General features: G+C 51.3%; 1 protein-coding gene across 2 annotated transcripts in view; it reads left to right on the plus strand.

Moving 5' to 3' along the window:
* The first annotated feature begins 3,477 nt into the window (after positions 1 to 3,477).
* DOCK11 (dedicator of cytokinesis 11) overlaps positions 3,478 to 24,046 on the plus strand; it is a 68,647-nt gene continuing 48,078 nt past the window's right edge. For both annotated transcript variants that reach the window (XM_034063754.1, XM_034063755.1), the window contains exons 1-6: positions 3,478 to 3,579; positions 17,384 to 17,500; positions 17,723 to 17,812; positions 17,982 to 18,064; positions 18,925 to 18,994; positions 21,363 to 21,458. In XM_034063754.1, the coding sequence (XP_033919645.1) occupies positions 3,478 to 3,579; positions 17,384 to 17,500; positions 17,723 to 17,812; positions 17,982 to 18,064; positions 18,925 to 18,994; positions 21,363 to 21,458 (558 nt within the window). The remainder of the gene's footprint in view (positions 3,580 to 17,383; positions 17,501 to 17,722; positions 17,813 to 17,981; positions 18,065 to 18,924; positions 18,995 to 21,362; positions 21,459 to 24,046) is intronic.

Raw genomic sequence — 24,046 nt, forward strand, 5'->3', positions numbered from 1 at the left:
TTTAGTGGAGCTCAGAGTAATGACAAATGGACAGAAGTGAAGAGACAGCACAAGACAACACGTGGTTTGTAACTCCAACCGTGAGTTTCTGTATCAGGTTATGTATGTGGAGACAGTGATTCCTGTGAGCTGATCCAAGCAATTTCTGGAGTTTGCTACAGCTGCTCTATGTATTACGCGACAAATGCAAGGTAAGAAGTTGCTTTGTGCAGCGCAAACACCATCACTTCACATCACCAGACGTGCTGGGACGCTGCAGGTTGGGAGGCTGAGCACCAATGTCTGACCACATCACCCACGTACACACCATGACCACTGCCTTGATGGGAGGCACGAGCTGTATACAAAGCTTTGCTTGGAGGAGTTCCTCACTTGTGCCCTGGAGTTGCCTGGTCTTGGCTTTGTTATCAGGAGAGGTATAGGTAAGTGTGTAGGCATGATATAAGGCCACATCTGAGGTACCTGAAATCCATTAAAGCATTACAGCTGTATCCATATCCCACAGGAATTCTAAAGCCGGGACACTGCAGGTGTAATGGCATTTATAACCGTCTGCCTTCTCAGCTGAAAGCGTGTCTGGATCTGAGTTACTGACCTTGTGGGTCAGTGCAGGAATGCTGGCCCCAGTCCAATGGATGAAGTACTGCAATTAATCACCTGCCTAAGGCTAATCACACAGTGAAGTGCTTCTCTGGGCTAGGCCCATTTACAGGTGATGGAAGGGCTCAGAGATACCCAGTGCAGGCAGGGCAAGATGGAGTGTTATTGTCTAATGATATTAAGAGCTTTTTATCTTGGATGGCTTATGAGGTATTAAATGCTAAACCTGCCACTAACCCTTCCAGTCACATGGCTGGTCCCTATGCACAGTTCCAGCCCTTATAGGAGCATCAACTTGCACCAGTAGATGTTAGGAAAGAAATACTCATTGTTCTTTACTGTACCCTCGCTGTTGTAGTGCTGCTGGGGAGTGGGAGTGATTCCACCATCAGTCTAATGCGATGTCTCTGGCTGGCTGTGCTGTCCCCCCGGCCAGGGAAGGAGGAGGCAAAGGAGCTGTTGTGCCTGTGTTGGCTGCACCTTCCAGTATGGTTCCTCTCTGGACTCTGCAGCCTGGGCAGGGCTGGGTACCCTGAGAGGTTGAGGAGCAAACCCCAGGTGCTCTGAAGCCTGCAATGGATGTGGTTAAGATCTGACTTCATAGGAAGTCACTTCAGGATGTGGTGGTGTCTTCTGCAGGTACCCCTGAGAGACCCTCGTGTGTCATTAGAACATCTCAGGTCTCTGCTCCCCACACCCAGAGATATTCTAGTAACATGGACACGATGTGTGTAAAATATGCCACCCTTCCTTCCCTCTCTGCTTTCCAATCTGGGCGGAAGAGGAGGGTTTCTTTCCCATCCTGTATCCCCTGTCCATGTGCTGGTGCTGCCGCAAACCTCTGCAAGATGGATCTGGTGTGTGTGTGCATTCAGGATTTGCATCCAGCATCGCCCTTACACATTGCTCCTGGTTTGCTCACAACAGATTCCAACTATATGCACAGAATATTACTATACCTGGAATAAGATCTTTGGCTGCAGATGTCTTCCACTGATGGGAGGGAAGCCCAAGAGGCTGCTGCAGGAGATGGAGGAAGCTGAAGAGGAGGTGCTCAGCTATTCCCCACTTGCAACTTTGGGGCAGGAAAGGGCGACTCCATTCCCAGCACTCACAATCATCCCAGTTTCTGCCACGTGCCCGACCTCACCATCCCATTAAAGCATTTTGGGGCTCATTGGTGTTCAGGGGAGCTCACTGGGGCAGGCTGAGGCTGAGAGCTGGGCTTTGTGCTGGATGTAACACATTCCCATGTGCCCAGGCCCTTCCCAGACATTTTAAGCTCTTTTTTTCCCTTCCACTCTCCTCCACCTTTTGGGAAGAGGAGGAAAAAAAAAGAATAAAGCAATAAACTCTCTCTGGTTTGCAGCCCCAAGGAGCAGCGCCGTGTTCTGCCACCCCAGAGCGTAACACCAGAGCAGCAGAACCGGTGCCAGGCTCCAGAGCAGCCCTGTGGCTGCGGTGATGGGAGTGGATTCCCCTGCCCTGAGTGCCAAAGGTGACTTGGATTTAGCTGCTTTCTGGGAACAGCCGATTTGGGCTGAAATGGAAACTTCCCGAGCGGGGCTCGGCCTTCCTGCACCTTTACAACGGCTTCCACACCAGCCACGTGCCTTGTTTGAACACTGACCTGCCCAAATCCCACCAAATCAGAAACTCAGGAGCTTGGCTTGAGGGTGGTGCTGGAATTGTCAAGAGGAATCACAGATTCCCACGTGTCTTCTGCCTTCTAGGGTTTTCAACACCACTCAGGGCAGGAACTCCCATACAAAGATCCACTGCCACCAGCAGAAACAACCACCCTCGGGCTGAGCTCCACCGTGCCATTGATTATGTTGTTGATGTTATTGCTGTTTGTAGTAGTTGTATTTCATTGTAGTAGGAGGTGTTGTGTTGTTCTTCAGTTTTAGGGGTAGGATGCTGTTGTACTTTAGTTGTTAGTAGTAGGAGGTTGTACTTTATATATTATCGTTGTTATTAATAGTAGTAGTAGTGCATTGTCCTTTATTGTTGTTATTGTCACGTTATTTATTCTTATTATTACTGTTGTTCTGTCATGTTATTTATTGCCATTATCATGAGTATTCCACTGTGTTTCCTTATTAAACTCTTCTCTCTCAACATTTTGTTTCTCTTCCCGTCCTCCTTCCATCCCTCTCTCAGGGTGCAGGGGCTGAGCGAGCAGCTCCATGTTCCCCAGTTCCCAGCTGGGTTCAGCCCCGACCCGGCTCCAGTGCCGGTTCCCTCCTGCCTCCTGAGGGGCTCCACGAGGTCGCTCCACGCCAGAGGCTCAGGATCTCGAACGCCCCTTCCCAGGACAACCAGAGGGGAATCCCATGGGCTTTGGGTGCTGCCCATCCGCTCAGGATCTGTCCCGCTGCGGATATGATCCTGCCCAGCACAGGCAGGGGTGGGCAGGGCCAAGCGCCAGCATCAGGCGCATCCCATAGGATTGAACAGGGCGAGGAATTCCTGGGCGAGGGGCCGGTCCTGGGTCTTTGTTGGCATCCCCGGGTTGATTGGCTTGGGCTGGGCGAGACGTTCCCTCGCACGGTCCCTATAGGCCCTTGTCCAAAGACCCATTGCAGTGCCCGGTGCCTCCTCCCGTAGCCCGGATGCCTTTGGCTGAGCCCATGTGCTCGGCGGGGCCATCCCCGCAGCTCCCTCAGCGCCGCCCCCGCGGCGGGGACAAAGCCGGGCAGAGCCGATGCGGGGCGCGGCGGACCGAGCCCAACCGAACCGAGCAGCGGCCTCCCGCTCCCCGCCCCTCCCAGCGGCTCCGCCCGCCCCCTGGCCCGGCCCCGCCGCGCCCGCCCGCAGGGAGGCAGCGGCTCGGCTCGGCTCGGCCCCGCGGCGCTCGGCTCGGACCATGTCGCCATGTCGGAAGTGAGGAAGTTCACCAAGCGGCTCAGCAAGCCGGGCACGGCCGCCGAGCTCCGGCAGAGCGTCTCGGAGGCCGTGCGCGGCTCCTTCGTCCTGGTGAGCGCGGCTCGGATGGGTTCGGGGGGAGCCCCGCCCGGCCCGGCGGTACCCCCGGGAAGGGGCAGGGGTGGGGAAGGGATGCGCTAACGGGGGAAGAGGAAGAGGAAGGGGACGAGCGGCGCCGGGCAGCGCTGGGCGAGGCAGGGGATGGAGATGCGGATGGGGACGGGGATGGGAAGGGCAGCATTGCCTCCCCGCGTTCCCCCCATGTGCATCCCGCCTTCCGCCCCGCTCGCCACCTGCCGACACCAAGCCCGCCCCAGCGCCGCTCGCAGCCGGGGGGTTGCGGGGAACCGGCGCTAGGGTCAGCGCTTGTGAATAGGGAGCGGGAGGGAACGGGAATGAGCCGTGTGGGGCAGCGGGCGGACACGCACGGAGCTCCCCCCGCCGCGGGGCAGGCGGACAGCGCAGGGCTGAGCCGCTCGGCCTGGCGACGGGAGAGGCACCGGCAGTGGTGTTGAGCAGGGACCATTACCGACGTGTCCCGGGAATGCCGTGTCTGGGCGAAGCCACGTGCGTTCGGGATGCGCTCCCTGCAGCAGGTTGAGTGTGTTGTGCCGCAGCGTTTGTGCCCTGCTCGGGCAGGCGCTGGGCCGCGGAGCCGCCGGGGCTGTGATGGATGTGCCACTCGTTGGGTTACTCCAGCGTGTAATCAGTTTGACCTTGGTGTTGATGGAAGGGTAGGCAATGAGATGTGCAGAAAGTGTGGTACAAGTTCAGAGTAATGTCTGTTACAGAGTCATAGAACCCCAGACTGGTTTGGGTTGGAAGGGACCTGAAAGCTCCTCCAGTTCCAAACCCTTGCCATGGACAGGGACACCTTCCACAAGACCGGGTTGCTCCAGATTAGTTCTCTACCATCACATTAGATGGCACATGTTGGTAAATAAACAGGGGATTCGGCTGTTCTTTTAAAACCAGAGTTTTCTTGTACATTTGCTGATTTCTGAAGCTGGCAATAGCCATGGTGATAATCCAGTCTGATTGCCTATTGCCTCCTATGTGCTGTTGTTCAGGGATCCTTAGGAGCTCCAGTGCGATTTGCTTTCCCTCTTTCAGCAACAACACATAGGAGCAAATGGTTTGTGTATAACCTGATGGAACCTCTCATTAAAAATGAAATTGTTTGTGTAGGACCTGAAGAGCTTTGGTATCCTGCAGGCAAATGGTTCCTGTCAGCATGGGAAGGGATGGGTGGGACTGCAGATGAAAATGAGGAACACTTTGACAGCATCCCGAAGGAGCCAGCAGGGCCCAGCATCCATCAGCAGCCGCCCTCTTCCTGATCCTCTCCAGGGTTTCATTGCCCATGTCCCTGCCAACCTGTCTCTCCTTTGACAGGCAAATCCCGCGGAGCTGCTCCAGAGGAGGGCAAGGGCAGGTCTCTGATTCCTGGATCTTGCTGTTTCCTGCTTCTGACAGTTCAGCAGCAAGGGATAAATCCCAGCACTTCTGCATCACTAGGAAGAGCCATAGGACACTGCAGTGTTCAGGGGGGGAGGAAGGAGGTGGCATAAGCTTACATGACTCTCAGGTGGCACTTTCATCATGCTCAGTAATTAAGGATGAGGTTCATGCTTTCCAGCTGCTCTGAGAAAAAAGGTGTTTCCTCTCCCTCCACCAGGTCAGTATCCTTGTAAAGAAGGCTGTTGCCTCTGGCTGTTGGCAGGGTGGAGAAGGCATCCTGGAAGGTGATGCTGGGAGTGGCTGAGAGGGGGAGATGAAAAGCCATCGTTTCTGATCCCACTGCCAGGGTGAGGCTCAGCCTTGGCACTGCTGAGCTGGGCAGCTGCAGAGCACGGTGTGGGCACATCCCCTGCCTGCATGTGCCTTCCTTGGAAGCCAGGCCCCCAGCATGGGGAGCAGGGGCTGGTGCAGGCTGGCAGCATGCTGTGTCCTGAGGTGTCGTGAGCTGGGGCTTTTGGGCTGTCTGAGGCAGACTGGAATTGCACGTCCTGACATCCCATCCCCTTCCTACAACCTGGATACAGCAAGTGATGGGACATCAACAAAAGCAAGTGAACATGGAGTGACAGGCCCAGGGGAATGGCTTTAAGCTGCCAGAACAGGGGAGACTGAGATGAGCTCTTAGGCAGAAGCTCTTCCCTGGGAGGGTGCTGAGGCGCTGGCACAGGGTGCCCAGAGAAGCTGTGGCTGCCCCATCCCTGGCAGTGCTCAAGGCCAGGTTGGACACAGGGGCTTGGAGCAGCTGCTGCAGTGGAAGGTGTCCCTGCCTGTGGCAGGGGTTGGAGCTGGAGGAGCTTTGAGGTCCCTTCCAAGTCCAAACCAGGCTGGGATTCTGTGATTCTATGAATAGTTTAACACTCCCAGAGCCTTTGGGGACATCCTGCCTGTCCCCCGGTGACCCTGTCAGGTACCTTGGCTGTCTCCTTACCTAGCTGAAACCACAGGTATCCACAGTGGGGAGCATGGATAACATGGAGTGGGGAGCAGAGCTAATGCTGCGGGTCCCAGCACATGCAGCTTCATAGACGGGAGTGGTCACTGTAGGGCTGTTTTAGTGCGTACACTGAGGTCAGCATCTGTGGCATTCAGGGTGCTCCCTCGAGACCAGGAGCTGTCTGGAGTGAGAATCCCTTTGTAGGCAGTGAATGAAACACTCGTAAATGAAAATGTCTCAGTGAGGAAAGCTTTTAGTGTCAGAGACGCGGGCAGCCTGTGTGGAGCATCATCTGTGTGCTAGAGGAGACTCATCCAGCCAGGAGCACTGTGCTCTGCGTGACAAGCCTGAGCAAGTGTGATGGCCGGGGTGATGCAGCTTCAAACCTGCTGTCCTGCAGGTGATGTGAAGTTCTTGTAATCTGATTTCTGTTCCTGCTTTTCCACTCATGCCTGTCTAGCACCATGAGGATATTTACACTTCTCTTTGGGCTGCAGAGCTGCAGGGAAGCTGGTGGCAGAGTCAGCTCCTTCATGTGTGTGAAAGGGAAGCACTGGATGTGGTGCTGGTCAGACATCAGAGGAAGGGGAGGTTGTGCCTTCCCGAGGTGTCCTGGGGTACCCGTGTCCCACCCTTTGGACCAGCTGCTCGGGTACAGTCAGTGCTGCTGCTGTTGTGGTATCAGTGGAGCTGTGATCCAGAGCTGTAGCAGTGAGGGCTGTGATGAGAGCTCAGAGGAACTTCAGACCCTTGTGGGTGGAGAAGGATCGCAATGTCCCAGACTGGCTTGGGTTGGAAGGGACCTTAAAGCTCATCCAGTTACAGGCCCTTGTCCCAAGCCCCTCTCCAGGTTTCCTGCAGCCCCTTTAGGCACTGGAGCTGCTCTCAGGTCTCCCCTTCAGGAGCCTTCTCTTGTCCAGGCTGCCCCAGCCCAGCTCTCTCAGCCTGGCTCCAGAGCAGAGCTGCTCCAGCCCTCACTGCAGCTCCATGGCCTCCTCTGGAGTCACTCCAACAGCTCCACGTCCCTCTTGCATTGGGGGCCCCAAAGCTGGGGCTCTTTTTTCCCCTTTAACTGCACTGGTTCCAGCCTCCTGGATGCTGTCGTGTGTCGTGCTCACAGACAGGTTGTGTAAGGGAGGTCTTGGTGAGGAAAGAGTCCAGGAACCCCTTGAGCGCAGGCAGAGCCTTGCGTGTGTGGGAGCTGGGGTTCTCTGCACCTCCCTCTGCTAAGCTGCAAAGCAGGTTGTATCAATGGCAGCTTCGAATGGTCCCTGATGTGTGCTGTGGGTTCGAACGCATGGATGGAGTCTTGGCAGGGTAACTGACAACCAATGTCACTGTTTAAGCAAACAAATGGAGCAGAAGTGTTGAGTTGGCAGGTGGGATAAATGATATGCTAACAGAGAACAAAGTGAAGATTAGGTTAAGGAGAGGAACAGACAAAGCCTCAGTGTGATAACTTAAACCATCCTTCACCAAGAGATTACCCTGGGCACCACAGTAAAACCCTGTGCCAGAGTGCGATATGCTGGTCAGAGCTGGGAGGCAAGGGACCCTTGGCAGTGGGTAGACAGGGGTGGTTTTGGCTCAGACCTTCAGTGCAATCTCCCTCTTCCCGTGCTCTCCATGCTCAGGATGTTGCTGAGTGTTGATGGGAAAGTCATGCAGCAAGGCAGGAGGAACCAGCACCAAGGTGCTGCCTGACACAGGACCTGGGCGGCCACAAGAGCCTTGGAAGGCACAATCATAGACCCACAGACATAGGTTTGAAGGGACCTTAAAGCTCCTCCAGTTCCAACCCCTGCCACGGGCAGGGACACCTTCCACTAGAGCAGCTTGCTCCAAGCCCCTGTGTCCAACCTGGCCTTGAACACTGCCAGGGATGGGGTATTCAAACCCAGCGCCTGTCCCCCTGTGCTGTGTGGTGCTGCAGGATGTGCTCCCTGGAGCCCCTCACCATGGGCGCTGTGCCAGGAGGAGCTGGGTTTTGTTTGATCCTGGCTGGGCTGGGCTCGTAGGGGTGGCTCAGTTTCAGGCAGGCTCAAGAAGGAGATAAAAAGCTTCTTAACAGTGATATTAAGAAGGTTTTGACTGGAGGCAAAAAGGCATTTTGTTCTTTCTGTGTGTTTGGGGTTTTCTTACAGCTTAAACTGTGTTATTAGTGTCTGAATTTATGCCTATGCAGAAGAAATCCGCTTTCTGCATAGAATCTCTCTTAATAAGCTAAATTCACTTTGATCAATGTGAAGACTACATACAGTGTTTGTAGCGCTCTTGGCACTCGAGAGAGACACAGAATCCGGGCACGTCCCCCCCGGGGTAATCAGCATGCTGTGTTTGCATAGTGTGCATAGAGAAAGAGATGTACAGGAGGCAAGGGAGGAGCTCCTGCCCCTGTGTAAGCGGTGGGAGCTGTGCTGTCCGTTCAGGCAGGGCAGGCTCTGCCTCCGGAGTGGCTGCTGGGGAGGCTTCTGCGGTGATGCTCAAGAGGAGATGCTTGCTCACAAGGGTTACTCAAGAAACCCTTCAGTGCATTCTTAACATGAATCACGTGCTTTCCTGCCATGGGCCTCTCTCGGGTGCTGGAAGGGGCTGAGTTTAGCTGGGTGCTGGCTGGGTGCTGTGGCACAGCATGTGCCACGGATGTGTCCGGCACATACCCTGGTCACACAGTGGATGAAGGGCACTGTTCCATGGAGGGGAGCGCAGCCCCAAGCCCATGGTGCTGCGATCTGGGGCCACTTAGCAAATCCCCAGCATGTGTCCTACCAACACCCAGTCAGGGGGAATGAAGCAGTCCCTTGCCCCCCTGGGCACACCAGTGTGCAGAGGAATGGGTGCTGTAGGATGAGCTGTAGTCAGTGCATCCATTTCTTGAGGTTTCTGGAGGCTATGACAACTTTTGATGGGCACTCGATCTCATCCTTCCCAAGCATCACTTCAGTGTATGTGTCCTCCTGCCCACTGTAGGCAAGCTCTGGGAAGGAAACAAAGCACCCAGGCCTTACAGGTGTTTGCATAGATTTCTTCCCATGTCCTGCTGGCTGTGTGGCTGGGGCTTTGGCACTGGCTGGACCAGGCCAAGAGTGGTTTGTTGTGTGCCAGGGACAGGGTCGTGAAGATGGAGGTGTCCCTGCACTGCCAGCATCTGCCCTCCCACTGTCAGTGCAGTGAAACGCCTGGACCAGATGACTGCTGGTGGTGCAGCAAATGCCAGCAATGCGGCAGGGGCTTTGGTGCACTCTGCATCCAGTGAGGGGATGCTCCTGGGCTTTGTTTCAGCCTCCTGTGTTATCTGGAGATATTTGCAGAGATCCCTCCCAGGGCCAGAGGCATTTGAACATGGCCTGCCTGCTGCAGTGCCTATTGGAGCACCCTTGTATAGCTGCAGCTTGGTGGCTCTTGCAGTGTTTCACTTAGCCCTTTGCAGCTGAATTATTATCTCTAATGATGCAAAACTGCACAAAGCTTTTGACGTTTCCATGGCCTGAGAATGCAAGTCATGGTCGCACACAGGCGCTGAACAGCAGCCAGGCTCGGGGCACACGTGTGCTTTAGCTTCCCTGCTTGATTGGCCTCAGTCCTCTTGTGTCCAGGGAAGAAACGAGTAGTTCAATATCCATTATGGCCACGGCTGTCATCTTCGGAGTGCTGGAACGCGTTTCCTGCCATCAACACCCTCCATCTCTTTCATCCCTTAAAAGGTACAAATCAAAGCTCTTCCTTCCTGGCTGCTCTTTCCCTCAGCACAGCCCTGACTTGTTACAGCTTCTCCCTGCCTCCCACTGGTTGTCTAATGGGGTCAGCTCTGCTCCTTCATGACCCTTTTCTCACCCCTCTCTGCTTTCTTGCTGAAACGCAATGTTTGCTCTCCCCTATTAATATCTCCTGCCACAAGGCTGGCCCTTGGGAGCACTTCCAGCTGGAAGGAGATGCTGCCTGCTTTGGTCCAGGGCGATCCCTGCTCCTGGCTGAGTGCTGGGTGTGCATCCCCACCACAGCCTGGACCACACTGCATGGGTGCAGCCAGAAGGATGAAGTATCTCCTGTGCAGCGTTAGGACCTGCACATCTCCAAGTACCAAAGAACCCCAGCCTGGGTTGGGTTGGAAGGGACATTTAGGCATTGGACCATTCCTGAAACTGCTGAGGAGAGGAGGGTTTGATGCTGCATTCGTTGACTGCAGCCTGGAGATGGGGCCAAGATGGAGGCTGAGGCCAACAACTTCCTGAGCTGCTTAAACCACCAGCACCACCTCTGGGGTTTGACATCCCTGCTGAGGCTGTTTGCTGTGTTGCTGAGGCAACCCAAGGCTGTGCTGTGGCTTCCTGCTCTGTCCTCCCCTGCTACTGCTGCATGGGCTTGGGCAAGTTCTGCTTGAGCTGGTGAGGCCATGGAGCTGCTGCGAGGGCTGGAGCAGCTCTGCTCTGGAGCCAGGCTGAGAGAGCTGGGCTGGGGCAGCCTGGACAAGAGAAGGCTCCTGAAGGGGAGACCTGAGAGCAGCTCCAGTGCCTAAAGGGGCTGCAGGAAACCTGGAGAGGGGCTTGGGACAAGGGCCTGTAGGGACAGGCCAAGGGGAATGGCTTTAAGCTGCCAGAAGAGGGGAGACTGAGATGAGCTCTTAGGCAGAAGCTCTTCCCTGTGAGGGTGCTGAGGCGCTGGCACAGGGTGCCCAGAGAAGCTGTGGCTGCCCCATCCCTGGCAGTGTTCAAGGCCAGGTTGGACACAGGGGCTTGAAGCAGCTGCTGCAGTGGAAGGTGTCCTTGCCTGTGGCAGGGGTTGGAGCTGGAGGAGCTTTAAGGCCCCTTCCAACCCAAACCATTCCATGATTCTATGAAGTCTCTCCCCACTGCCTGGCTCACTCCATGTCCCAGAGGAACTGGAGAGCGTTTCTCCTGCTTGGCTCGGCCCCTGCACAAGTGGTTTCTTGAGTGAAAAACAAGAGTTTTGAAGAGCCGGCAGGAAGGGGAGGGCTGTGCTGTTGTGATTAATTGCTCTCAGATGTTCTGAAACCGGCTATTCTGGAACGGGATACTAAATATAAAACCGATACTACATAAATAAATGATGAAGTGCCAGTGACATCTGAAAAGCACTTTGGGATGTGCCAATGAAGAACTCATAAATAACGTGTGTTATTGTCATCGTAATTACTGTTTTCCTTTTTTTAGCATGCCTTTGCTTACAGAGTGCTTTGAGGAGTTGTAGCTGGCAGCAATTTGGCCATCCCATAGAAACCAGTGCTCTTTTTCCACTTTCTATCAGCATGGTTATTTTGGGAGGAGAACGTCAGAGCTGTGCCGTGTTTCCATGTCTCTGGCTCTGCGGCAGATGCTCAGCTGGATGCGGGAGCAGCTCCATTGACGTAGAGCTGCACTGATCCCTCTGTCTGCTCCTTGTGCAGAAGGGCTGGATCTGAGCCAGGATGTACCTGGGCAGGCAGGAACACGTGAGACTGCAGGGGACTGGAGATGCTGTGGAGGTCTGTGCTGAGCTGTCACACAATGACAGGTACAAGGATACCAGAAGCAAGCCCAGATGCTGTCACTACTTCACTGCCCTGTGAAAGCTCCATGCTGGACCACCTCAAGCATCTCCTTGTGCTGGAGATGAGCTGTGCCCCAGCTACCTCTCACCTCTAGTGGTGCTTTTCCTGTTGACTTGCTCAGGGCATCGTTTTCAGAGGTTCTGTAGCAGCTCTAGCACTTCATTGCAGTGCAGTTTATTTCTGAGGGCATTTTCCTTTGCTCAAGTGATTATTCAGGATCTTGAGCTTTCAGGAAAAGAACAGCATTCCTGGCCCTTGTGGCTGCAGAGCTACGTTTCAAAATGTGATCTCCTAAAGGATGTGAAGTGTGGAGTCCACTTCTGAGTAAGTGGAAGGGAAATGAAGAGCCATACGCTGATTATCCTGACTTCCTGTAATCTGTAAGCCAATTTGAAGACAGTTCAAAGCCTGAATTAGTTTTATTTGCCAGGCCTAATGACAGGTAAATATTTGTATGTCAAATGGCTGTTTCTTCAAGATTGCTTCAAGCTGGCATCTTGCACTGATGCTTCACCGTGCTCTGGGGCAGCACTGATGACTGCAAACACTCAGTGTGACCCTGCAGAGTTGGGCATTACACTGGTAAACAGGACATCCAAGCCCCAAAACCCAGACCCCAGCCTGCCCTTTGTGGTGCCCACATGAGGTTCTGCTGCCACCCATGGCTATCAATGCAGGAGGGAGGTGTGGGTCTGTGAGATGCTTTGAGACAACCCCCGCACCCGCAGTCCCCATCCAGTTCTGGGGCAACAGCACAAGAGGGACATGGAGCTGTTGGAGCGAGTGCAGAGGAGGCCAAGGGGAATGGCTTTAAGCTGCCAGAACAGGGGAGACTGAGATGAGCTCTCAGGCAGAAGCTCTTCCCTGTGAGGGTGCTGAGGCGCTGGCACAGGGTGCCCAGAGAAGCCGTGGCTGCCCCATCCCTGGCAGTGTTCAAGGCCAGGTTGGACACAGGGGCTTGGAGCAGCTGCTGCAGTGGAAGGTGTCCCTGCCCATGGCAGGGGTTGGAGCTGGAGGAGCTTTAAGGTCCCTTCCAGCCCAAACCAGGCTGGGATTCCATGGTTCTCAAGCTCAGTGTTTTTGTGCTTTCAGCACAGCCAGGATTCCTGTCTGGGAATTCCTCCTGGTTTTTTAATCTTCTCTCTGGCCAGTGTAAAAATAGTTTTGGCCTCCTCCTACCTGGCTTCATTGATTACTTTTCATCCTTGTGGTTTTACCACAGCCCGTCTCTGCACATCTCACCCTGGGCCCTGCTGTTCCAGCCACCAAGTCCTGGGTTTGCAGCAAGCTCATGGGCACAACCTCCACATCACCTGCTGGGAGCTGCTTCCTCATCTCCCTTCTGATTCCCTCTATGGGAATCCATATGGCTTTGCTGAGGAGCCCACAAACCTCCTGGCAGCAGCAGGGCTGCATCAGTTGTGACTGCTGCCATGTGTGCTGACTCACACTGCCTCTACTTGCTCTGCCTCCCTCCTTTCTCGTTCCACCTCTTCCCTCTCCTGTGCTTTTGAATGCCAAGTCTTTGGGGTACAGACTTTATTCTGCCTTTGCACAAGGGTTGTGGTGGTTGCAGGCATTGGATGACCAAGCTCAGGGTTTCCCACTTTTCATTGTTCTTTCTTATGCCTGGGTTGCTGGAAGGATGAATTCTGTGTGCATCTCAGCTCTGTATCCTTCCTGCAAGCTGGAATCAGAGCACAGCCATGGGATCAGATGGGAGTGCAGGAGCTGGAGGCAGAAAAAGGGAAGAGTCACAAATGTGCTATTTAAAACCAGAAAGCTATTGAAGACCACATGATTTGACAGAGCCCTGAGCAGAGATCTCTGTATCCCTGCCTTTGGAAAGCTTTGCTATGGGTAGAAATGTCTCAGTTCCATGTGCCCATGCTGTTTGCCAAGTGAATTTTCTCAGTTCCATTTAAATCTTCCCATGTCCTGCCAGGTTGCATGAGGCAAATAAGAAATAGAGAGTTTTCTTTGCTGTCTACAAGGTATCCTCAGGTTTCCAGTCTGCCCATTGCAGTGGGGAATGGTCCTGGTCTGCCCTAGGCTGCTGCCAGCCTTGGGAGTGATGTGATGGTGAGCAGTATGTCCAAAGAGTAGTTGTATGCTTCTAGTTTTATCCCCTCTTTATATTTTACCGAATTCCCCAGGTTGCCTTTTCCTGCTGTTTTCTGTGTGTTTCACCTATTGTGCCCTTGGGGATTTGTTTTAAAATCAGGGCTTTGCTGAGTTTTCCACGTTAGTGCGTTACAGGGTTGCAGCAGCAGAGGCAGGAAATAGGGGGACTGTAAAATGCTTCCAAAATTATGGGGCAGTGTTGTAAAGCCTGAGATAATACATTAATACGGACCCATGGTCCATGCGACTTCCTCCTCTCCTTTTACCTGTTCTGAAGAACCATCAGTTTAATCATAGAATCCCAGCCTGTTTTGTTTTGAAAGGACAGGGACACTTTCCACTGCAGCAGCTGCTCCAAGCCCCTGTGTCCAACCTGGCCTTGAACACTGGCAGGGATGGGGCAGCCACAGCTTCTCTGGGCACCCTGTCCCTACATTCCCTTGTCCCAAGCCCCTCTCCAGGTTTCCTGCAGCCCCTTTAGGCACTTTAGGCTGCTCTCAGATCTCTCTGGAGTCTTAATATTTCTATCCCTTGTGTCTCTCTGGATACTTTGTGAGCTGGGTGCATGCATGAGGTAGAGCTTTATTTCTGAGGAAGTGAGAAAACCCCATGGCCTCGGGGCTGCACAGAGGAAGGCACAGAGGAAGCGCTGCAGGCCTGGTGGAGCTGGGTGGGGATGGAGCCGTGCGTGTTGGTGTCTGTGCTGGCTGTTGGCACCCTGAGATGCTGAATTTGATGGTGATGCAGCCCTTGTTCTGGGTCAGGGTTTGCTCTGGGCTTGGCTTCTGCTGTACAATGGGAAATATGCGGTGGCAGCCACCACATGAAACTCGTGTCAGTGCTTGGGGACAAGCACATTGATTAAAGGTGCCCCCCCCCCCGTGGTGATGCAGCGAGGGCTGGAGCAGCTCTGCTCTGGAAGCAGGCTAAGAGAGCTGGGCTGGTTGAATTAAACATTTTTCATTCACTTTTTCTATATATTCACTTTGTTTGGATGATACCTGCTGTAATTCTGGGAGAAAAGAGTCACAGAAAACTACTGTCATAGAATCCCAGCCTGGTTTGGGTTGAAGGGACCTTCAAGCTCATCCAGCTCCAGCCCCTGCCACAGGCAGGGACACCTTCCACTGCAGCAGCTGCTCCAAGCCCCTGTGTCCAACCTGGCCTTGAACACTGCCAGGGATGGGGCAGCCACAGCTTCTCTGGGCACCCTGTGCCAGCGCCTCAGCACCCTCACAGGGGAAGAATCATATTGATTAATGTCAATTAATCATATTCTGATAATAAAAATGCCAGCATGTTTGTATGATATACACATGCAGAATGCTAGAACACAGGTGGCTACTGTTTTTCAGGCAATGAAAGCTAAAATAGAAATGTTCTTTCCTGTCCTTTCCATGTGAATGTTCTCAGCTGTCATTGTGAGCCTTTGTTTGGAAAGCAAATACAAGGAATTTTATAAGCTTTGCAGATGGATGCAGAAAGGGGAGAAGTGAATCTGACTTCTAAAGGTTTCCCCCCCCTCTTGGGTATTGTTAACTCCCTTGCTCAACCTTTCTTTCAGGCTCTCTCTGGTGGTTTCTGTCTAGTGGGGATTTGTGTTCGGGCTGGCAGAGGGCAGCACCACAAGCAGGGTACTGAGGATCAGGACCTTTCCTTGGGATTTTCTTTGTGCCTATGCTTAGCCAAAGCTGAGCCTTGCGTTGGTGTTCGTGGGCATGTTTCTGTTGAAGTAGTTTCATTGAATTTCCTGTTCAAATGTCAGCCAGCTTGGCTGGTGAAGAGTCACTGCTCTCATAGAGAGGCTGTTGTTTCCCTCTGTGTTTTCCAAGGAGAGCCTCGTGACCCAGCTTGGATGGGGCCTGCGACCCTAATCCTTGTGCTGGGGGAAGCAACAGTCTCAGGGCAGATGCAGAAGGGTAGAGAGAACAGCACGTGTTTTGGGGCACAGGCTGGTGTGTGGGGCTTGAACTGGTGGGGAGTGATGCTTACCTGGAGGTAAGGAAGAGGTGAATGATGCTTACCCAGAGGTAAGGAGGAGGTGAGTGATGCTTAGCCAGAGGTAAGGAGGAGGTGAGTGATGCTTCCCCGGGCGGGCACACCGCTCTCCTGTTCTCTCCCTTTAAAATCAGGCTTGGTTTTGCCCCCTGAGGTGTTTCCCACAGGTCTTGATTTTGATCCTGGTGCTTTGAGCTGGGGGCTGCTGCCTCTGTCTAACCTGGTAAATCCAAGCTGAACCTCCCCATTTCAGTTTGAACCCATCACCCCTTGTCCTGTTGCTACAGTCACTAATGAAGAGTCCCTCCCTAGCATCCTTGTAGCCCCCTTCAGACACTGGAAGCTGCTCTGAAGTCTGCACTCAGCTGCCATGTGTGTGCCAGAGAACCTTTGACAGCACTGCATGTGTTTTCCTGCAGACATGGGCTGATTTTGTTGCTGGACTGGCAGCCTCTCTTTGTGCCTGGATATTGGCTTTCCCCATGAGGAATTTGTGGTTTCTAAGACTCTAATTACTTTAGTGTAATAGTTTTTCCTGTGCTGTGATAATGACTGTGGTGGGTGCCATCTGCTGCTGTGACAGCAGCAGGCAGCGTGAGGCTCCTGGATGCCAGGAGGTGTGTGCTTCAATCAAGCTCTTCAGGAAAACTAAGACTCTGAAAGCTCATTTTCAGGGCTTAAAGCTTTATCTCCAGCCACGCTGGGACACAGGGCACTAGGGTGGGACAAAGGGCAAAAGGTATCTGTGATGTCTTCCTCCTTACTCTGCCGGTCTCTTTGCAGGGGCATGGGCTTGTCTGGCCCCGCTGGGCAGCAGGCATGGATTGGGATGGATGCAGAAGCCTGTGTTTCCTCAATGGCAGGCAGGAGACAGGACACAGCCCTCTGTGAGCAGCTGCTTTGCTTACAAACCTCTTCTGGCTTCCCTTCAGAGAAGCTGTGGCTGTCCCATCCCTCCAGTGTTCAAGGCCAGGTTGGACACAGGGGCTTGGAGCAGCTGCTGCAGTGGAAGGTGTCCCTGCCTGTGGCAGGGGCTGGAGCTGGATGAGCTTTAAGGTCCCTTCCAACACAAACCAGGCTGGGGTTCTATGATGTGTAACACAGATAAAAGTAATTCAGCAGTGAATGTAATGATATTCTGATATTTTTTACTGGGGATTTTACAGGAGTTCCTTTTGCTTCCCAGAAATGTAAATGAGAGCAAAACCAGGCCCCAGATTTTCCCAGCCTCTGGCTCTGGCTGAGGTGTGATTTATGGAGAGGGCTTTCCTACATTTCCAGGGGGATGCTGTTCTTCCTTCCACAGGCGAGATGCCTGCCCCGGAGGTCACAGCAGCCGCCTTGCTCTCATTTCAACAGTGCCAGAGGCTGTGTTTCCTCTGAGCTCTGTGGATGAGCTGCTCCAGTGTAAAGAGACTGAAGCAGCTGCTAAAGCTGTGGCCTGCCCAGGAGCATTTCTTGCTCCATTAAGGAATTAGAGGCTGTGCTTGGATGAGAGCAGCACAAAGCTCTGTTTTTTCATGTAGCTCATTACCAGGCACAAATAACTTAACCCCTCGTTTCCCTCTCTGAAATCATGCACACGGGTCGTTACCTGCATCACATGCTGCTGAATTGATGAGCAGTCCACACTGTGTTATGCAATTGTCAGGCTAAATTAAGCACAAGGTCTTAGTTACTGGTTATTTATTATATATATAATTTATTTCATCTTCTTTCATTTTCTGCAGGAAAAAACTAAAGTGGTTGAACCCTTGGACTATGAGAACGTGATCCTTCAGCGCAAGGTTCAGATCTACAGCGATCCCCTCCGGGACCTGCTGATATTCCCCATCGAGGATGTATCTGTGAGTTGGTGCTGGCTGTTTCTCATGCTTGAGGCTCACCTGCCTCCAGTCCTGCTTACTTTAGAAGATTTCCACTCTTAGCCACAAGTTCATGTTGGCTGCATTTCTGATACATAAAGCCAAAATGACCCACTGGCGATTTGGGACCACAGTATTTATTTAAAGCAAGTACCAAGCCCTGAAGACCCAGTTTGCACTGAAAACGTGTTCTTTTCCCTGCAGATCTCAGTCATCAGTCGACAGAGAAGGACTGTCCAGTCAACAGTACCAGAAGATGCTCTAAAGAAAGCTCAGAGTCTCTTTGTCAAAGAGGTAGGGACAGGAGTCCACGCAGCACCTTCCTTCAGGCAAGAGGAGCAGCCTTGGTCAGGCCTGTTCCGCTTGTGCTTCCCTCACCCAGCAGTCTGTAGCCTTTCAGCCTTGTGCATGGTTTTGTTTTGCTTGCTGTAGCTTTGAAAGAGCTGCATTGTTTTCCTTTCAGTGCATTAAAACCTACAGCTCAGACTGGCACGTGGTGAACTACAAGTATGAGGAATACTCGGGAGACTTTCGGATGTTGCCATGGTAAGTGTTATGCTTCCTTGGAATACTAATGCATGGTCAAAGGGCTGGGGTTTGATGAGGCTTAACAGGACCCTTTCTGATGCCTGTCTTACAAGCAGCCTTCCCTCCGGGGGAATGTCACTGGGAAAGTTAGAGGGCCAGAGGTTCATGCTATCGCAATGTTATCATTCAGCTCTGCCAGGGAGATGCTGACAATATTGTCAGCATGGGTCATAGAATCCCAGGCTGGTTTGGGTTGGAAGGGACCTTAAAGCTCATCCAGTTCTAAGCCGGACCATGGGGATCTTACTTCATTACTTTACATCCTGTCCACCAGTGTCCATCTGGGATGAGGATGCCCCACAGACTGGCCTTGTGGCAGGGTAAATACTGTTGGCAGTGTCTGCTCTTCCCAGACTGGGAGCCTGGTTGTTCCCCTGAGCTGATGTTCTGTGTGTGCTGGACACGGTTTTCTCGTGCCAAGCAGATCTTTGTGCCCCGTCATGAGGAGGGTGTTGGACAACTTCATTTGGGGATGCAGTATTGCTGTTAATGCTGCAGTGCTGGGGAATCGTGTGCTCCGATGGAAGATAAAGTGGCCTGCTGCATCTCTGTGCTGCATAAATGCAAGTCAGCAAAATCCCTGCAGAATCAGCTAACAAGGAGCAAGCTTATTACATATTTCTTTTGCTTAATTTCCATGAAATGCACTCAGAAATCAGTTTTCTCCAGCTGTACATGGATGTGCCTTCTGCAGGAGGACAGTTCTGATGTGCTCTCTAGTCTGCAGTTTGGCTGTTCCTTCTGGATCCAGCATCAGCTGCTGGCTTGCAGGACCCTCGTGTCCCAGTTGTTATAAATAACAATGTGTTGTGTTTCAGCAAATCCTTTAGGCCAGACAAGATTCCAAGCCATGTGTTTGAAATCGATGAAGACTTTGAAAAGGATGAGGTAAGGAGGTACTTGCTTTGTTTTGACATGTTCCACTGTAAGTTCCATTAAAAAGCAGATTTCACAAGGCAAAGTTAGAATTCAGTTCCCAGCAATGGTTTTCTGAGGAGATGTTTTGTGCTGTGAAGATGTGACCAAAGCTGAGACAGTGCTGTACTTCAGAGTATTATATGTTTCAGGGTAGTCTCTTGAAGCCAAGTGTCTCCTATATCTGCAAGACTCGCCATAATATAATGGTTTTACTTGAAAGAGTGCAGCAGTGGAAAGAAAAAAAGGAAGCCAAGCAATGACTAAGTAAAATTCTTCATGTCCAGAATGAAAAGTGGGTAATTTGGTTTCCAACCACAACTGTGATATCGGGGTCCTCCTCTAGCCCATAACCTCCAATTCCCAACCAGTCACCTCAACCCCAGGTACTCACAGTGTGTCACTCCTGTTCTCTGTATGCTATGCCAGTGTTCTGAGGGGTTTGCTCCCTCTGGAAGCTGGCTGTTTGCACTCAGCTGGTCACAGGGAAGATTTGGAAGCCTGGAGCAATTCCCTGAGGTGAGCTGGGGGCTCTGGCAATCGGAACATCCCCATCCTGGTGCTTCTTTTGGAGGATGCTGTGTTTCCCTCTGCTGATCGTGTTTGCTACAAAAGGGAGGGGGAGCATTTTTCTGCCCCAAGTACCACGTGAAGCCTAATTCACACCCATGGCATTAAGAAGTTGTAGTTTACAGTGGGAAGAGCTTAGCTCAGCTCTTTAAAACCTACATGGCACTGAGCTGCTGCTGCTGAGGACAGAGAAAAAGGGAAGTTTCTTGTGGAGCTGGAGATCGGCTGCATGTTCTCCCAGTTGCTGTGTATGTCTCAGTACCCCTTGGGTCTGGACTGGGATGGCGTCTTTGTAAATGAGGATGTTTTGGTTTTCTCTTGTCCTATGTTGTTGAGTTGCATTATGTTGTTAACTTCAGGTGGTACCTCTTTAATAATATCTAATATAAACCACGACAGGGATGGAGACAGAGTTGTGCAGTATGGTAATAGCATAGAATGATAGACTGGTTTGGGTTGGAAAGGACCTTAAAGCTGATCCGGTTCCAAGTCCTGTCCAACTTGGCCTTGAACACTGCCAGGGATGGGGCATGCGTTTGAAAAAGTGAAAGGATACAAATGTGCTATCAAAATTGGGTGGAAACCTTTTTTCTTTTGGTCAGTGTTCACAAAGTGAAGTTACTGAGGTTGGTTGGGAAGGAGTATTCCAAGTGCTTTGGCAGCTATTTTGTCATTTATATGTTTTGGCATGGCCGTATCTGAAGGATTCTGTTACAGTTTCCTGACATTTGCATTAGAATTATGTAATGGAAATCTGAGTAAAAGCAGTCTCGTGATGGAAAAAGGTGAATCAATATAAAGGAGGAATCACAGGTTGTTTTACCCAGGGAAATAAAGCATCAGAAAGTTTACTTTGTCACTGGAAGTTTGACAAGAAAAGATTGAAAACCTGCCATTCAGGATGCAGGAGACAACACAAGCCATTCACTTCACAGCCCATGGGCAGACAGCCCAGGTCCACCTCTGCTGCTGAGTCACTGCAAGTCCCAGGGCAAGTTTTCTTCATCAGTCTGGGATCTCATTGCCTTCCCTCCCCAGCGGGGGTCACAGCTGGGTATGGATGGAGAGCTGTACTCCCTGGCTGGGACCATGGGCCAGGAGCAGAGGTGCACATCCCAGCTCACACACCAAGCACAGCCTGGCTGCTCACTTGAAACTTTCTGGTTCGTCAAATGTGCAGTTATGTTCTACCTATTGTGGCTTGGGGGTTTTCACCTAAATGTAGAATGGAGAGTTGGTTTATCCAAAGGGAAATGACACAATAGGGCTGGAGTTCTGCATTTTGCAACCTCCTCAACAGACCATTTTGGTAATCTCCTTCTTCCCCAAGCTTTTGAAACACTGTGTAAGAACCACAGTGCATTTCCTCACTGCAAACGGCTGTGCAGCTCTGGCAGTGTAGATGTAATCCGTCCTTTTTAAAGGTGACCCAAACTAGCCTGGTTTGCCTCTTTCTTGGAGAGAGATAACTGATTTTTTTTTGTGAAAACACTATGTGCAGCTGTCCCTGTTACACACATATTCCACATGTTGTATCACTGTAGTTAGAACAGTATTGCTTTCTAGGGTGGAGATAATCCTTGTGTCCAAAGGGAATTTTGTGCGGAAGGCAGTTCACCTCTTTTTTTCATGGAATCACAGAATGGTTTGAGCTGGAAGGGACCTTAAAGCTCACCCAGCTCCAACCCCTGCCACAGGCAGGGACACCTTCCACTGGAGCAGCTTGCTCCAAGCCCCTGTGTCCAACCTGGCCTCTTCTGTTCTCTTTCAGGATTCCTCTTCCCTGTGCTCCCAGAAGGGTGGGGTGATAAAGCAAGGCTGGCTGCACAAAGCCAATGTGAACAGCACCATCACTGTTACCATGAAGGTGAGTTTAATCCAGCATCATGTTGATCGTGAACAGGGCACGAGGTTAAGCTCAGACCGCACCAGGAGTGCAGGCTGGCATTTGGATGGGCATCTGTCCCTCTTGTAGAGTATCCCAAGGTGGACTAGAAAACCCAGTCTGGCAAGAGCCTTTCGCCCCTTCCCTCCCCAGGATATAAGACCCATGCACTTCAATTCCTGACAAGCAAGCTGAACAAAAAGGCCCGTTTCAGTAAACCAGGATTGTTTCTAAATGAGCAGCTGAGGCCCAGAAGAGGAAGGCAATTTAAATAACTGAAACAGCTGCCCTGCAGAAAAGACTCCTCTGAATTGATGGTTTCCTTGCTGGTAGGAAAGATGTATGGAGGCCAGCTTTAAATTGCAAGGCCAAGTCTTAGCTTTAAAAGCAGGGGTGAAATCACTGAGGAGATGAAGCTTTACTGACCTGGAAGCAACAGCTGCATTGTCTCCTGTTCAACACTGCACGTAATCCAGCATGACACAGCTCCCATTTTGCAATGGAGGTTTTGAGCAGTTCCAGCTCAGGTTTTTGCTGTGGCAGTGAGCCCGTCTCTTGTTCCACCCTGCAGCTGCCTCCTGACAGCATACAGAGAATATGAGGGAGTTATCCTCTAATGTGCAGCTGAAGGATGGCTGCAGTGAGGCTGCTTTGTGAAGGGTATTGTTGAATTGAGTTTTTTGAGATTTACTGAGTTCTGCTTTCATGAGAGGTGGAGCAAGACCATTCATAGTGCTAAATTTAGTTGAGTTTTAAAATGATTACTCATGAGCCTGAAGGCCACGCACAGAGCAGGGTTTTCTGATCCCCTGCTTTTCCAAGCAGCCAGGTTGAAGCCATTTCTGTTCCTTTAACTTCTGGATGAGGTATCATACATGCTGAAAGCAGTCAGCTGCATTCGTTCTTATCTGAGCCTCTTGTAGTATTGTTGGTGTCTGTGCTCACCCTCCAGAGATGTTTTCTGAATTACACTGGCTTCAGTTCCATTAATAAGATCCACAGAGTCTCTTGTGAAACTCAAAGTACCAACCATCAGTAGCTGATTTCTGAGCTGGTCCTGGTCACTTCTGTATCCTACAAAACACCTCCTAAGGCACATGCAGGAAACCTGAGGACTTTGAACATCTTCGGCGTTATCACCACATCGAGAAGCTCCTGTGCTATAGCAGAAGCACATGCATCCATCTCTTGAGAGCTGGCTCTTCCATTCCTGCCACATGCTGGGTAGTTGGTACCTCACATTGTTGCTAACCATGTGCAGAGTGTATTTAGTGGAGAGCCAGCCCACAAGCAAGCTGTAAGTAGGGTACAGTCACCAACATTTATTTCAGAGTAACCTTTATTGCAGAGAGCTTCCCTGGTTTGGCCCAGCTCTTTTGCTCTCTGCTCTGCAGTATGTCAGTGTGCTGCATTACAACCAGGGCATCAGTTTTCTCCTCCCTCTTCTCCCTTTTCTCCCTGTCTCCCCTAATGGACCTCTCCAGTTCTGTAGCCATCCCTCTGCAACTGCAGTGCTCACCAGCAGTGTCTGTAGCCTGATCAGAGCGGATGTTCCTCTCTGTTCCTAAGTTTCTAGTATTCATTTCAAAAGAGCATAGTTTTCTGACAATTATTTCTGACAGCAGTGCTTGCAAGGGGAAAGGATCATAGGAATAGTGTTTGCTGCTTGCTCCTACATTTCCTTTTGAACAGAATTCAGAAGATGCCAAATGGTTTAGTGTGAAATCCCATACCCACAGGGGATATCAACCCTGTAATATCTAAAGAGAGATCTGTCATGGGTTTCTGTAACATCCACTGCCAAAGTTTCCGAGATTGATTCAGTGAAATGCTAAATCAGTGTTTAAGCTGGCTTAATGCTTAGCATACTTAGCTTTCCATGTATTTTTATGCTTTGTTGGACTAAAGGTTTAGGTAAATCTTATTAAATAGTTCTTGGAGCAGCTCTGTGGCTAAGTAGTCATCTAAATGATGCCAGAGGTTATCATTCAGAACACAACGCTGCCTTCCAGTTCTGTGCGAGTGGTTTTGTTGAACACGTGCTTGTGTCAGCAGTGGTGGGAGCAGGAAATTACTAGGAATCTCCCATCTGGGATGAAAAATGCTGTGTTTATTTGTAGATCTTCCAGATATGCAGAAGAGTAGAAGATACTCACAGTGTTGCTTACTGCAGCTTCCCTCATGATTCTCCTAACACAGATACCCAGCAACTGTGAAATGCACCCTGCTCCTTACAGCCTGACAGCATATGGTGCTGTCATAACTGCTGCCAAAACGTTCTCCTGAATTAAAGTCCTGAATTATAGCCAGCCTTTTGGCTGACAAATATGAAGGAAGATGCTCTGAGATAGTGAAGAGCTTGGTTTTTTCATAGAAGTCAATATCTCAAACATAGATTCACTTCTCCCAAGCTTGCTGCTTTATCGGAATTAAACACCAAGCCAAGCCACTTTATATGAAAATAGGTTTGTGTGTATATATATATATATATATATATAAACCACAAAGCAAATCATAACAAAAACAAACAAAAAAGCCCCAAGCTGTTGAATGGATTAGTGTCCCTTGGC

Source organism: Melopsittacus undulatus, chromosome 6 (genome assembly GCF_012275295.1).
Source record: "Melopsittacus undulatus isolate bMelUnd1 chromosome 6, bMelUnd1.mat.Z, whole genome shotgun sequence".
Taxonomy (NCBI): Eukaryota; Metazoa; Chordata; class Aves; order Psittaciformes; family Psittaculidae; genus Melopsittacus; species Melopsittacus undulatus.